The sequence below is a fragment of the Sipha flava genome, unplaced genomic scaffold (assembly GCF_003268045.1).
Source record: "Sipha flava isolate LNK unplaced genomic scaffold, YSA_version1 39_pilon_pilon, whole genome shotgun sequence".
NCBI classification, from domain to species: Eukaryota; Metazoa; Arthropoda; class Insecta; order Hemiptera; family Aphididae; genus Sipha; species Sipha flava.
Window position 1 is genome coordinate 173,984 of NW_020273107.1, and position 14,313 is coordinate 188,296.

Sequence of the window (14,313 nt, forward strand, 5' to 3'; positions counted from 1 at the left end):
ACACACACACACACACACACACACACACACACACACACACACACACAAATACAATATCTAGAAATTAAAACGTATATGAAACAGTCATGTACGTGTTAAATCGTATTACAAGTTAGGTTAGTTTATTAACATAAGCATGGTTAGCATTTATGTCAGACATCTTGTATGAATGCATATATTATACAAATACTCGTAATGATACGATTATATCACAAATGTATACGCAAGTACTGTAGTATATCCACAACTTAATATTAAGTGCATGTGGCTTAACGTGCACAATATTATCTAAATGTAGCTAACCGGCGGTGAATAGAATTAACTCACAATCAGCACTCCATTATCGTAACTCGTCCCACGGTATCCTCGTATAGCATTAGTAAAACTGATTACTTAGGGTGGTTCTATTCTATCTTTTTTTCGGTGAACCGTTTTCGAGAAAAAAATTTTATTCAACTATTACATGTTTACATAGAACTTTTTGCAATAAGCTTTGTATTATAATTTAAATTTTTACCGTAAAAATCATCATTGATTACATTTTTTACAATTTTAAAGTATCATATATTGTTTTTAAGCTTCTACTTTGACGTATAGGTATGTTAGGTTAGTATCTCGTGAAATTACGATGCACTATTCCGCTGATCTAAACTTTAAATACCCGCAAAAATTACTACTTCTGAATATTAAATTTTAAAATGTATATTGCCGTTCAAAAAAAATTTAAAAAAATGTATTAAATTATTTGAGAGTAAACAGGTAAAAGCATAATTAAATAAAATAATTCATAAAAACATAAGTCAACAGAAATAATGAATTTTAAGGATAAAACTCTAATTGCATGCATGATCAATAAACATATGTATGTATACTGTATATTGTATAGCGTACATATGTGTATGTAAATTAAATATGTAACGTGGGCCGCGTCGGAACCATAATATTACATATTCATTTAAAAAACACTATGCGAATATATATTTTAATATATCTATAGGGAAGTTTGTAAATATATATTTGCCTCGTACATATAAACATAAAGTTATATCTGTCATTGTAACGGTGTGAATACATGTGCAAGGTGGTGGGGAAATCAATACGGAACATATATCGTATGTGCTATATATTATGTACACATATACACAATATATATTGTGTACGTTTAATAAATATTATTATATATCTTTTCTGCTCACACTGTATTTATACGAACGATAAATTATATTGTTCAGTAAGCGGCAGGTGGGTGTAATAATATTAATATTTTGTGTACGCGATGATCACGCAGAGGGAGTCTAGGACGCGATGATACCCAAACAACAATTTAGGGTGTTATAATATTTCAAAAAAATGTAGTGAATAAAATGCTGTCTATTTTGTAGTTATAGAATCGTGTTTAAAATTGATAAATCTAAAAACAAGTTTTGGAATTTTCGGAGCGCTTATTTGTATGTCGGGAATTGTTACGTTAGAAAACTCCTTGGTCTCGCCACTAGTAGCGGTTGGGATAGTATTTACTTTTTCTCGCTAGTCTTTTGGACCATCCCTTGCAACTGGATGTGATCGTGTTTCGACCACCGTCACTCCAGTTCGTCTGGTCCGTCGATGACTCGGACGCCCCACTACTTGAGCCCACCCTGTATATGTCTTCCAAAAGTTTATCCATCAGATCGGTGTTTGAATATCGTTTTTGGAGTGCGTTCTGCGACGTCAAATTGTCCATAACCATCGTGATCGTTGCCTCTGCCGTCGTAGTCGTAGAACTCTGCAACATGTGTGTAAATAATGATGATCTTAGATTATATTATTGTACATTGGGCAGAGAATATGGAATATAATCGCGAAGCGTTCACGAATAATTGGCCTCAATATCAACACTGTGCGTGTGCGTATTTTGTTTACAATTTTTAACTAAGGCTATGACGCATGCGTAATAGAGATATCAGGGCCAAAAAAAGCCGATCACAACCCGTATTATATCCGTATTTAGAGCCACGGACTAAGATAATATACTTTATGTGAACTATAAAAAAAAATAAATATTATAGGTACACAAGGTGTGAAGAATGTTATGATGATATCAGGAAATCTGAATTGTATGGCATCCCTCTACTTATCTTGAGCCATTTCGAGCACTGGTTTAAATCTAATATCAGTTACAATGCGTAATAGTAGTAGTATAAAAATACTGATTCTGTAACATGAGAAGTAGAAGCAAAATATGACTGTCGATTTTTTAACATAGGAGTGGGTGGGACTCCCCAACAGTAAATTTTCCGTTATCACATTTCTCGTCACTACAACCATATCCTACCCACTAGATTTGTTCATCACTTGATACCAATTTAGAATAAGCATATACGATATCATAATATTTAAAATAATTGTTCCTTACTGTATCGCACTAATGTCTAATTACAAACAATGATACCCCTTAAACAGACTAATTTGGTCTCTACAACTTGCAGAAGAAGCGGGTGGATTGCGAGCCAATCGCGAAGGTATGTTATGTAGTTGACAGATACACCCATTGAATAATAATTTGAGCACTGAGCACGAACTTTGTCGTGCCAACGATCGACTAAATAACAAGATTTTAGATGATTAATAACGGCTGGGTACATTCACGTAATTGAAAACAAATGTGTTTACCTCAACTGTAACAAATAACACTGATTTACTTATACAACGCACGTATAACGGTTTTGTAACTAACGAGATCAATTGTTGTGCAGGATAATATTATAAAGTCAAATCGTTTTTCGAAATAAGTCGTATCAGTATAAATGAGCAGTGAGTAAGAAGCATTTAACGAGCAGTAACGAGCATTTAATTCGTTTAGACTTTATTAGAGGTTGTCCTTTTAATGTTCATATACCGTTCAGACGGATACTACTGCAAACCGTCAGCATCGTCGAGTATACCACAGGCTAGTCTTTGTAGGAGTTACATTTAAAACAGTTAGTTTTTTTTATTGACAAAACTTTTTTAAAATAATACAATGATATAAGAAATGAATAGTAATACTGAATAGGTTTTTATCAATCTGTCGTTTTTCGTTTTGAAGGAAAATAAATATTTTCGAAATGTACTAGACATTATATTTTTTTGGTAATCATCGAAAAAATATTAATCAATGATTGCGAAAATTATATAAAAGTAAGCTTATGAAGTTTTCACGAAAAAAAAATTTAAAAAAAATAAAAAATCATAATTTTTTCTTATAGTTGAACACGCTTTAATTGTTTTCTAGTAATCGATTTGTCTTACGCAACGTATCACCACCTATACATATGTGTATTACAGGTAATCCTATCAAATCTAATACTCGTATTATATATTAGACCACGATTAGAACGGAAACAAACAGAGCTTGGTCGTTCATTTTCCAATTAGAATTTATTGAGAACCGGCGACGCTTATAGATATTACGGAGGCTTTGGAATGAAATTGCACCTGGTGCTTTAAGAGATATTTCCTACACGTTAAAGTCTACAGGAAATCAACCTATCTAAAAAATCACTTTGAGGACGTTAATAATCATAATATATAACGTAGAACATGTAGCGTGGACGTGGCAAAGAGTTTTATTATTCCATCGGAATACATGTTCGCGTAAGTAGGTAATTGCTGCATTCGTCTGACACAAAAGTGTCGCCGGTAATTCGTAAGTCTGGCTATGGTGCATTACATTGGCTAAGTAGGAAGTGAACTGAAAATGTAAAAAATGATTGAGTTTGCATTCAAAGCAACTGTTAAAACTTGTAAATTGACTCCATTCTGTCCATTTAACCTATTTACGTACTCAAAAATTAAAGAATGGATCCATCAAAGATAAAAGATCGGATCTTGAAAAAGTTGTCGTTAAACATTTAACAAAACTATGCGAAATATAGTGTATAATGTGTAGAAAAGTTAAAGTGAGAATTATATTAATTTTGTAAGAAACGAAATAGACTAGCGACCGCGACTGAAAAAAAAAAAACCATTAAAGGCATTATTACTCGTATTATAAATACATCGCGCTTATACGAGTATATCACGTATCTTTAGATAAACCCATTTTAAATATAACTTAAACTTTGAATAGAACTTTTTCTTTTGGTTTGTTCAAAAATTTTAGTAGTGTCCGCCGTAAATTCATGAGTGAAAGTTATTTCAATACATGAATTTGGTATCGTTTGATGTCAAATGTTGTTTTTGAAAAGCCAAGTAGGAGATGAACAACAAATAAGAGCGATATACGTAGAAAGCAAATGTTAATTATGTAATTCATTATCACTGTAATTATTAATAAGTTATATAGTTGACTTATATTTCAACAAGAGTTCGAATCGTTATATCATATTTGGTCTTCTTACTATTACTTTTGAAAACATCCAAGATTAAATCGCGGAGTGGAAAAAAATTAAAATGTTAGGTTTATATTACGCCATTCGTTTAATACTCGTATATACTTATTATAATATTGTTTACATGTGTTTCTATCATTTCCTAGAAAACGTTTAAGATTAGATCATAATGTAATTGGTGCGTAAAGTCTATGGCTGTTTTTTATCGTACCTACTAGGTACTACCTAGTGTACAAATAACGTCGCTATCTGGTCGTTGATGGTTTATAATATATAAACTCGATACGAGAAAAAAAAATTCGATAAGATTGAAAATTAACCAATTTTTGCGGTGACATATGAGTGAAGCATATATAATATTAATTTAACTCGAATGCACGTGATGTAGATATATTCTTATACATCTCAATTTAAATTAATACGTAGTGAACTGTAGGATATTGCATCATAACTTAATGTTATATTAAGTCAAACACATATGTATGCATGTTAATTATGAGTAATTCGTAGTATTGGTTTATTTTTAAACGTGTTTTACTTATTATCGCGTTGAACATTTATTACAATTTATTGTGTTTTATTTTATGATACTATTATATTAAAATAGTACACATAATTATTATTTAGTTTTAACTACATTGCATTTGAGTGTATGATTATAATATTCAAATGGGAACTTATTGTTGGAGAGCGAAGCGAAATTAATATTAGTTTATTACCGCATCATGTGATATTTATTTTTATTATTTACAAAACTATTCGACGTACAATGTTTGGCGATAAAATGAGTCATATTTCATCAAGTGTTTGTTTATAAAATATAAACAACGTTCACCCGTAAGTACATGATGTATCTATCGAGCAAGTATGTTTTGTTTAAAAGCTTCACGTTATCGGTTTTATTAGATTTCCCAAAACATAATAAGTGAACCACAATTTTTCAGGATAAAATGTATCTCATACAACTGTTATTTTATTATAATAATGTAATGCATCTAGTATAACGAATGATCTTATTCAATTTTCGTTTTTTAATTAAATTGATAGGTTTAATTTAAATATAATATATAATTTTGGAAATAAAATAAAATTCACCATTATTTTATACTAAGTGTTTCAAATTGAAAAATTTGAAAAAATACGCGCATTTCAGGAGAAATTTTAAATTTATCTCATAGACAATTAAAAGTCTATACTTAATATTGTAAATAATATTCAATGAATAATGCAATCGATATTCCACGCATAAATTATTGTTAGTAACTTATTCAGTCTTCTATTCACCTTATACAGCAGTTTGGTATTATATTTTGAATTATTGACAGGTAATATATATTTAATACTAACTATGTTAAAGTGTTAAAAAATGCGATTTCTTCACACACAGCTGAGCGTTAATATTCGCATGCATTAACTGTTAACACAAGTATTTGCATATATTGCATGACGAAGTTTTAAATAAAAAAATACGTATGACTAAAATTAACACAACAACACTATCGCATTATTTTAATATAAATTATTAAATAAAATATTTTGCAATATTTTCTAATACTATCGCATTAAATACATTCAATGCGATAGTGTTAGAAAATAATATTATTAACATGTTAATAATCGAAGAATAAAGTATAATTATTGGTTATAGAGTTAACGCGGTTAGAGTAAATATGTATTTCAAACATTCAAAATATGTGAACGCTGCAATCAATTTACTACCAATTAATCTGTTAGGTCTATTTACTTGAGTATAATATAGATAGAAGACTATATACAAAATAGTTATAGTGATGTTTTTTATTTTAACTAAAAATTAGTGTTAATTAATAAGAAAATGCATAACTATTAAAGCATAGGTAGTTTAAAATTCAAATAACAACCCTTTAGATTTGTAAAACATAAACCATCTTATACGTTGAATATTCCGATGTGGTATTAAACATTGTCTACGGAATACTTATTGTTGTTTATCGACCGATTTGTTTTTGTTTACTGTGAGTAGAAAAGGTTTATAAAGATTGAAATTATGATAAACAAAAACAATACTTGTATTTATTATAATGTTGGAAAAAGATTTATAGAAAACCTTTTGTGTGTAAAAATACACTATAGGGTTATGCATTATTCAAGAAACAGTATTGGTGAATTGATTCCCGAGACTTCATTCATGTATTAGTTTATTCCCGGGTTCATTTAAGGCAGGTATGAAGTGATTCCCAAGTATGGATGAATAATTTCGGCCTCTTAGCGTTGCCCAGGAGACACCACGAAGAGGTTTGATGGAAGAAAGCTCGATGTATATTATGCCGCATAGGATTAAATGATTAGTCGTTATAATACTTATATCTCCATGTTTCAATTTTTTGCGAATTTATCTTGAAGGTTTTGCAAAATTATCTTTCACAGATTTCCTCTTTAAATAATTGCTTAGCGTTTGCCTCCTAAAATTACTATTACTCCTTCGATTTTGTCATGTTGTTGCTTTCTGCAATTTTATTACTAGAATTGAATTTTAAATAACACTTACAGCTACTCTTACTACAAGTCCAACGTTGTATATAATTCGATAGCATTATTTATTTATCATCATCATTATTTATCAAGTTGAAAACAAAACTTATATCCATCTATCAGTATTAATGATTTAGACTTTTTGCTTGTTATAAAATTCATATTTATTCAAAAGTTGAAATTACGAACTTACAGCGACTACAGTAGTAATGGATAACGCGTATAAAAGTCTAGAATGTTTGACTACAAAAATTGTTGTTTAAAATCAATTGTCATATACTCATAGGTGCAATTAGGGTGGCACAATAGGGTTTTTAGCACCCTTGAGTTCAAATGTAGCTCTTTTGTTTTTACTTCAGATCTATATAATTTATAATAATTACAGTGAAGTACCATTAAATTTATTTTCAACATTCAGCAATTTCAGCACCCCCAATATTTGGCTTCTAGTTGCGTCCATGCATATACTTATAAACGATAAAATTTGAACCAACTTGTACATAACTCTTAATAGCCACGGAATCAATTCACTTGTATTAATGCAGGTAAATAGGTACCTTGGAATCAACTCATAAGTAGCCTCGAGAAATGTCAATGAAATTTACTTAAAAAAAAAATCATTTATATGAATGTTATAGGTTAATATTTTAATAGATACTTATATTTAAAAAACGGTACACTGTGAAAATAATTAAAACTACGACTTGGGCTAAGAAGGCCATTTTTTATAGTACAATATCTCATATTAAAACTTACAACATGATTATTATATGAAAGCTATACGTTGCATTTATAAATTTACCGTTTACTGTATCAAAATACGGATTGAGGTAAGCTCAGTCAGTTTGACAACAATAACGTTGTGACAACAGTTCTTTTGACGATGTTTATATAACAATTTGCTTGTTTGGCTATCTAACGGATATTATATAAGCAAAGTGGAAAAATGTATTTGAGCAACTAAAGTTAAAAATTTATAAAACCATTTTTATTAACAAATAGGTAAAATGATATATATATATATATATATATATATATGGTTGTCCACTCTCGCTGCGGTGCCTGATACGGATTGATTAAACGTTTATGCTGTATAAAACGAACTTGCGGTGTTGGGTCAAAGCATACTAGTGTCAGACGTCGAGCAGTAGGACAGGGTGTAAGTTAGCCCTGGTAGGTTTTACAACCTCAGAGGCGAAAGAAAAATTGACGTCTGATGGCGATCCTGTGGTATTTATTGATTAGTAGGATTTGGCAATAAAACAATCTAGCGAAGGTTATACAAGGTTAGATATTCGATATAGACCGCAAAAAAAGTCGGTTTCGTGTTGCTCTATTTCAGAGTGAGAAGCTGTAAAAGTTCTATCACCGATATAAGATGGTATAATCAATGGTATACAGATATGGTTGTATAAATACGTTGTTTTTATTCAACAAATAAAAACATGAGCGGACAGAGCATTAGAAAATGTATAGTACTTGATACTAAAAACCCGAGTACCTAATTCCATTATAGTAGCCATCGGTTCTATTAGGTCATCAGCTAAGCTTGGGCCTAAAAAGATAGCTGCATTGTGTAAGTAAATATTTCGTAATCAAAGAGTTCATTTTATTTTCTAATTTTTTTCAACGTGTTTTTTTTTCTTTTTCATGAGAATGAATACTTTTTTATTCGTTATTAAAATACAACCAAAAATATTATAACCTTAAATTGCCGTTCACTATATACAGTCCTGTATAATGAAGTGCCACGTTTTGCATTAATAAGCCTATGAATATAGAATAATTTGTTTAATAATAAACGGTGCTTTTATCTACGAAAGGTTGATTAAATATGACAGGAAAAGAAGATAGGATTGTACAGTAAATTTGTCTCTCGTTTAAGTGGAATCTTTATGTATTAAATTCTAAAATATTATATTACATTATATTATTATTATTTATTTATTATTTTTACTATATATATAGTTAATTTTAAATATATATTTATTATTTATGGATTACAATTAAGTTTTAAGATTACTCATTATTAAATGTATAGTTGTTTGTCAGTAAATTATGCTAAAGATAATAAAAAAAAAAAAAAAACTATAGTTTAATGGTATTTTATTTCGTGGTTATTATTTTTTTTCAGTAAAAGCTATTGGACTCAAAAAATACAAAATATTATTATCCATAATTATTGCAAAAATAATAAAAATAAGATATAAATTTTTTATCATGTCAATAAAATCATTAGAAATGCACAGATAATTCGTTTTCTTTAATTATTTTTTAAGAAATAAAAGTGTTTGATTTTCTTATTTTCTAAATTAACCCTTTTCTGTATGATTCTTTATTAAGATATTAAAAAAACATTTTCGAATAGATTAAAATTCGTTATATATTTAAATCAAATATACATCACAACTAACACACAAATAATTTGGATTTGAAATATTAATTTTTGTAATTAAGTAAAAAATGTTATTTAGATATTTATGTATATTTTGTTCATATTGAAAATTAAATTACAACAAAAAAGAATGATATATTAGAGGTGTAGGCGCAGTATAAAACTTTTAGGTTTAAAATACAAAAATAAAAAAAATCGATTAACATCGTAACATTTGAGTACTGAGACCTTTATTGGTTTAGATATTGTTAAGGACCTTCTAAAACGTCGAAAACCTAAGGTAAATGTTGTAAAATTTTTTCTTAGATAGAATGAAAATAAAGATTACATTGAAAGTTGAAAAGAATAAGAGATTATATAGGGAATTAAATTAATATCGCTGTCAGATAATAATTTTCTTCCTGTAAAAAAGATGCACATCATAATATCAAGTGAAAATTATATGAACACATTTTCCGTACTTTCAAGGGAAAATAAATTTTATTAATATTTTGTATGACGTAGTTAAGTGAAATATTACAATAATTTTTATTATAAGTATTTTAAACTTGGTGTATAGGTGACTGATTATCTTTATGGATATGAACTCAATGTAGAATGTTAAACAAATAATATAATTAAATTATTGTTATACCTTCGTTTGCCCTAAACCAGCATACCACTTATGCGTATAATAAAAACGTAATTAAATCTTGATAAGAATTGTGAAATAATAAATTTGATAAAAGAATGTTCGATTGATAAATGATAAAATATATTTGTAATTATATAAAAAAAAATCAACAAGAATGACTGATGAAAATAATAAAAATAAATTTTCTTAAAATTGTGTTTTATACAATTAATGTATTAACCAGTTATATTCAATTAAAAATATTGATAGAGTAACTTAAGATCACAACATTTTTCAAATATTATAATTAATATTAATATTAATTTAAGAGAAAAATATTTATAATTTTTTTATTATCGTCAATCATAACAGTGCCCATGATTTTAACTAACTACATTATAATAATATTATCAAATAATATATAAATAGTTATCAAATAATTTTAGTCAGAAATTTACTATCCATAAAATGTATTAGCAAAATTAGTTCAATAAATGTGTGCCAGAAGATGCGTAAATAATACTTTAAAATACGTCGAAAAGCTCATATTTTTGAAATTAACGTTGTTAAATATTCGAAGTTGCGAAAAATTCTGATCACACATATTTTGTTCATTATACTATGTAAATATTTTCATTTCTCACGTATAATATACATTATTTATATAGTATATTATCTATAATCTTATAATTATATATAATTTACAATATATATATATATTATAAATGTATTATATATGTACTGATAAATATTTTACATACACGTGAACACAGAAAAAATAATCGATTAATTAGTTTTTTTTAATTAGTAATTTGATTTCATCTTGAAAAATAACACAAACAGGAATATTAGGTTAATAATAAAGTTGTGAGAATTGCGGTTATCACATGCGTGGAAAGGAGAAGATTTAATAACATCGTATTAATTGAAGAACATGCAGGAAAGGTATGTATAGCATTATAGAGCGAATAAGTTTACATTATATAGGATTTGAGAAGTTTGTAATTTTCTTCAAATTTATGACGAGACAGTTCGAAAAAATTGAACGACAAACTCGTAATTCGCCGAACAGTATTCTCGCATTTATTATGCGGTATTATAATAATTGTTAAACTCTTACGCATTTATAAGAATTTTGAATATAATAATAAGATGAACCACTTGCCACCCTTTTGTTGATATATATTGTATATTTTTACACAACACCCGCAGGGTCATGAATCAAATACATTATAAACTAGTGGATATTTTATCATATTATTTTTATTGACGTTTTTTTTATATGCATAATTCATATAGACCTGACAGATAACTTTCGTTGTACGGTCCTGTCATGAAACGAATTCTGAACGCCGCCCCTGTAATACATCGCAATTCGACACAAACGAATAATGTGTTATAATATAAGTTATAATGTATTATACTTGTACTGTAACATATTATAGAGTTATACGATGAAAAGTATAGTAAAATATATAACGCAAACAATTGCTAGGGGGAAAACTACTAATGAAAACCTATTGTTTCAATGTAAATAAAACGCCGTGTACATAAGCGTGCATACAGATTTTTTTTTATTTCATGTAGGTAATCTATTATTAATATTGTCATTGCCTCCAGGTGCACACCAGCACCTATAAATTTAAACGAAGGGACACATATTTTATAGAGGATATGGTGTAGCAGCGATCAAAGCTGCCGTGAATATCATTACAAAATGGAGCCATTAATTTCAAATTATTATTCTATGTAAATTGTTAACTATTATTTTTATTTTATATAAATTGTGTGGTTGATACAAAAATCAAGCTCTTTTATTTTTAATATGTATAACAGATAAATTGGATAAAGAAATTGGTATATATTATAAGTGAGGTGACGGTAAGCGTTTGTACGGTATAAAATTATTTGGGGAAGGAATGGTAAAGTCGAATTGCACTCAGGTCAAAAACAGGTAATGGTCAAACATTATTTTTGATCATTTTTAAAATTAAACAATTTAGTATAATTATAAAATTATAAATACATTCAAAAATATAACGTAATATTATTAATATGACATCTCAATTTACTTACTTTTTATTAAAATTACCGTTTTGTAGATAAATACAAAAAAATAAATATTTTAATGCATCGTGATTCAAACAATTAGTAAATACAAATACAATGTTATTAGTTTTATAATAATGGTTTTAGTGGCATAGAAATTATAGGGCAAAGTTGGGCAGTGGTCCAGAGCCTCCAGAACACAGAAAATCTTGGGATCCTAGGACAATTCTAAGACTGGTAGTTTAAATGTTAATAAATTAAATTTCTAAATTACCATGTATAATTCTAGTTACGATCAGTATTAAAGCAGATTCATAATTCATGCAATGTGCAATATGTTTTTTTATAATATAAAATTGGATTTCCTTTTTACTTTATCTAATTATTAATTATTTATTAATTTATTTTCGTTTATCATTTCATAGTAAGTATTCACATCTGAAAGAACAAAAAAAACGTGTATATTTTAAATTTTCATATAAAGATAATATTAGTTAGAGAACCATGTTTATTTACTGCACCGGAGACCTTTCTATCTACACTACTGAATGGTATACAACCAAAATAATATATCACTATAACATGGTATTATATTACTTTTTTCGACAAGAGAGCAATTCGACCATAACAATTTAGGATAAAAAAGTATTGATAAGAAAAATCTTGATGTGCCGAAGTGAAGTATGAATTTTCGAGATCTGAAGCCTGAATCTGGATTCAGGATTCTAAAATCTAGATTTTACTCTAAACCAGGCGTTCGGATTTTAATATTTTGAATTAAAATTGTTTTATGTGACCCTTATAATCAAGTTACGATAACTACATATTTTTTTTTGACAATATTAATATATTTACCATGTTTAAAATAACATTAGAGAAGTTTAAAAACTAGTCATGATTAGAATTTGATTTAATACAGTCAACAAAACATCAAAAACCAATAGAAAATGTAGGTTCAACGATTTGAACAGATTTTTGTACAAAAAAAAAAAAAAAATATATAGAATTTAAATTTATAAATCCAAAAATTTAATTTCAGATTTAAAAATCGGAAGTCCGCTTTTTTCAGATTTTCAGAGAAGTTGACTTAAAATCCATCGCAATAAAGGTTGCTTCACATTATGCATGTTTCGCGTTTTGTATGTTTTTCGTTTCATGGAATAAATAATTCCTTTGATATCGTCAATTTTACCGCCTCGTTCGTTAATTAAACAAAGTGCAAAAGCTATACACACTATTTACAAAATTTAACGAAAAGGTGAAAATACGAAATGGGAAACATGCATAGTGTGGAGCGACCTTAAAAAGAAGTACGACGATTTCGTTATTGCCGAGTTGAAAGGAAATAAATTGACTTACCTGTCGGCAAACGACAGCGGGCTGTTGACCAATAACCGGGTCGGCGGTGGTAGGCTGGACCGGTCGGGGCTGCGGCGAACATGATACGGAGGCGGTGGTGGTTGGAGTGGCCGGAGTGGCCGCTGGGATGGCAATCGGGTGGCTCCTGTCACGAGCGTACACCGTGACCATCGCGTCGTCTTCGTCGGTGGCGGTCGGTACCACGGCCGACGCAGCGGGCTGTACCGGTTGGACGATAGAGTCCACAGTAAAGTATCTCGTCACCGTCATCGGTAGGCCGAGAGCATCACGACCGCGGAACCGAACGCGTCATGGCCGATCGCGGTACGCCGAAGAGGCCAGGAGGTGTCCGTTACGCGTATGTTATTGTCCTGTGTTGTAAAAACGACGTCGGTAGTAGATGATTGCAAAACGTGCACCGTTCGGTGTACGGGTGCGACGCGGACAACGATTGTCATAAACCGCCGGGTACCAGCATGAAAACGACGTTTTTTACATGCGTCACCCTTAAAAAAAAACATACTTACGCTTTAAATACATACAGGCACGCGCGTTCGTAAAAAAACATACGAAATGTATGCGTTCGTTGTGTGCTCGTAGTCGGAGTGTGGTGATGGTGGTTGTGATGCTCGTCGTGTACGGTGACTGGTCGTGTTTGTTCAAATGCACGTTAATTCGTGCGCCGTGTGCGCGTGCACGCGTCGTTCGACAACAACACCGCATCGTTGTTCCGCCGTTCACGCGTCACCCGAACCGCGTTCGCACGTCTTCCGCCGACGGTGCGGTAACCGACCGGAACCGCTGTCGCAGCTACGCTCGGGCGACCGCGTAAGCGGTAACGCCGGATCGGTAATCATCGTTTAACCATTAAACGGTTGAGGTCCCGCGTCCGGTGCCGATCGGTAACCGGTTCGTCCGCTGAGCTTTTTACTCGGGAGTCACCGGTAAACCGGGTGAATGTATCTTATGGTCGCCGACGCAGTCGTCAATCGGTTTTCGTGCTTTATACTTCGCGTTCGTTTTCCGTGTAACAA

At 30.2% G+C, this 14,313-nt stretch overlaps 1 protein-coding gene across 2 annotated transcripts in view; it reads right to left on the minus strand.

The window, feature by feature from the left end:
• The window catches only part of LOC112688475 (TBC1 domain family member 30-like), a 49,697-nt gene extending 35,772 nt beyond the window's left edge, over positions 1-13,925 (minus strand). The window contains exons 1-3 of one of the 2 annotated variants that reach the window (XM_025561664.1): positions 13,807-13,925; positions 13,280-13,650; positions 1,519-1,765 (exon numbers count right to left, since the gene is read on the minus strand). In XM_025561664.1, coding sequence (XP_025417449.1) covers positions 1,519-1,765; positions 13,280-13,549 — 517 coding nt within the window. In that variant the 5' untranslated portion in view covers positions 13,550-13,650; positions 13,807-13,925. The remainder of the gene's footprint in view (positions 1-1,518; positions 1,766-13,279; positions 13,651-13,806) is intronic. The other variant, XM_025561665.1, reaches the window with a different exon arrangement.
• Between the last annotated feature and the right edge of the window lie 388 nt (positions 13,926-14,313).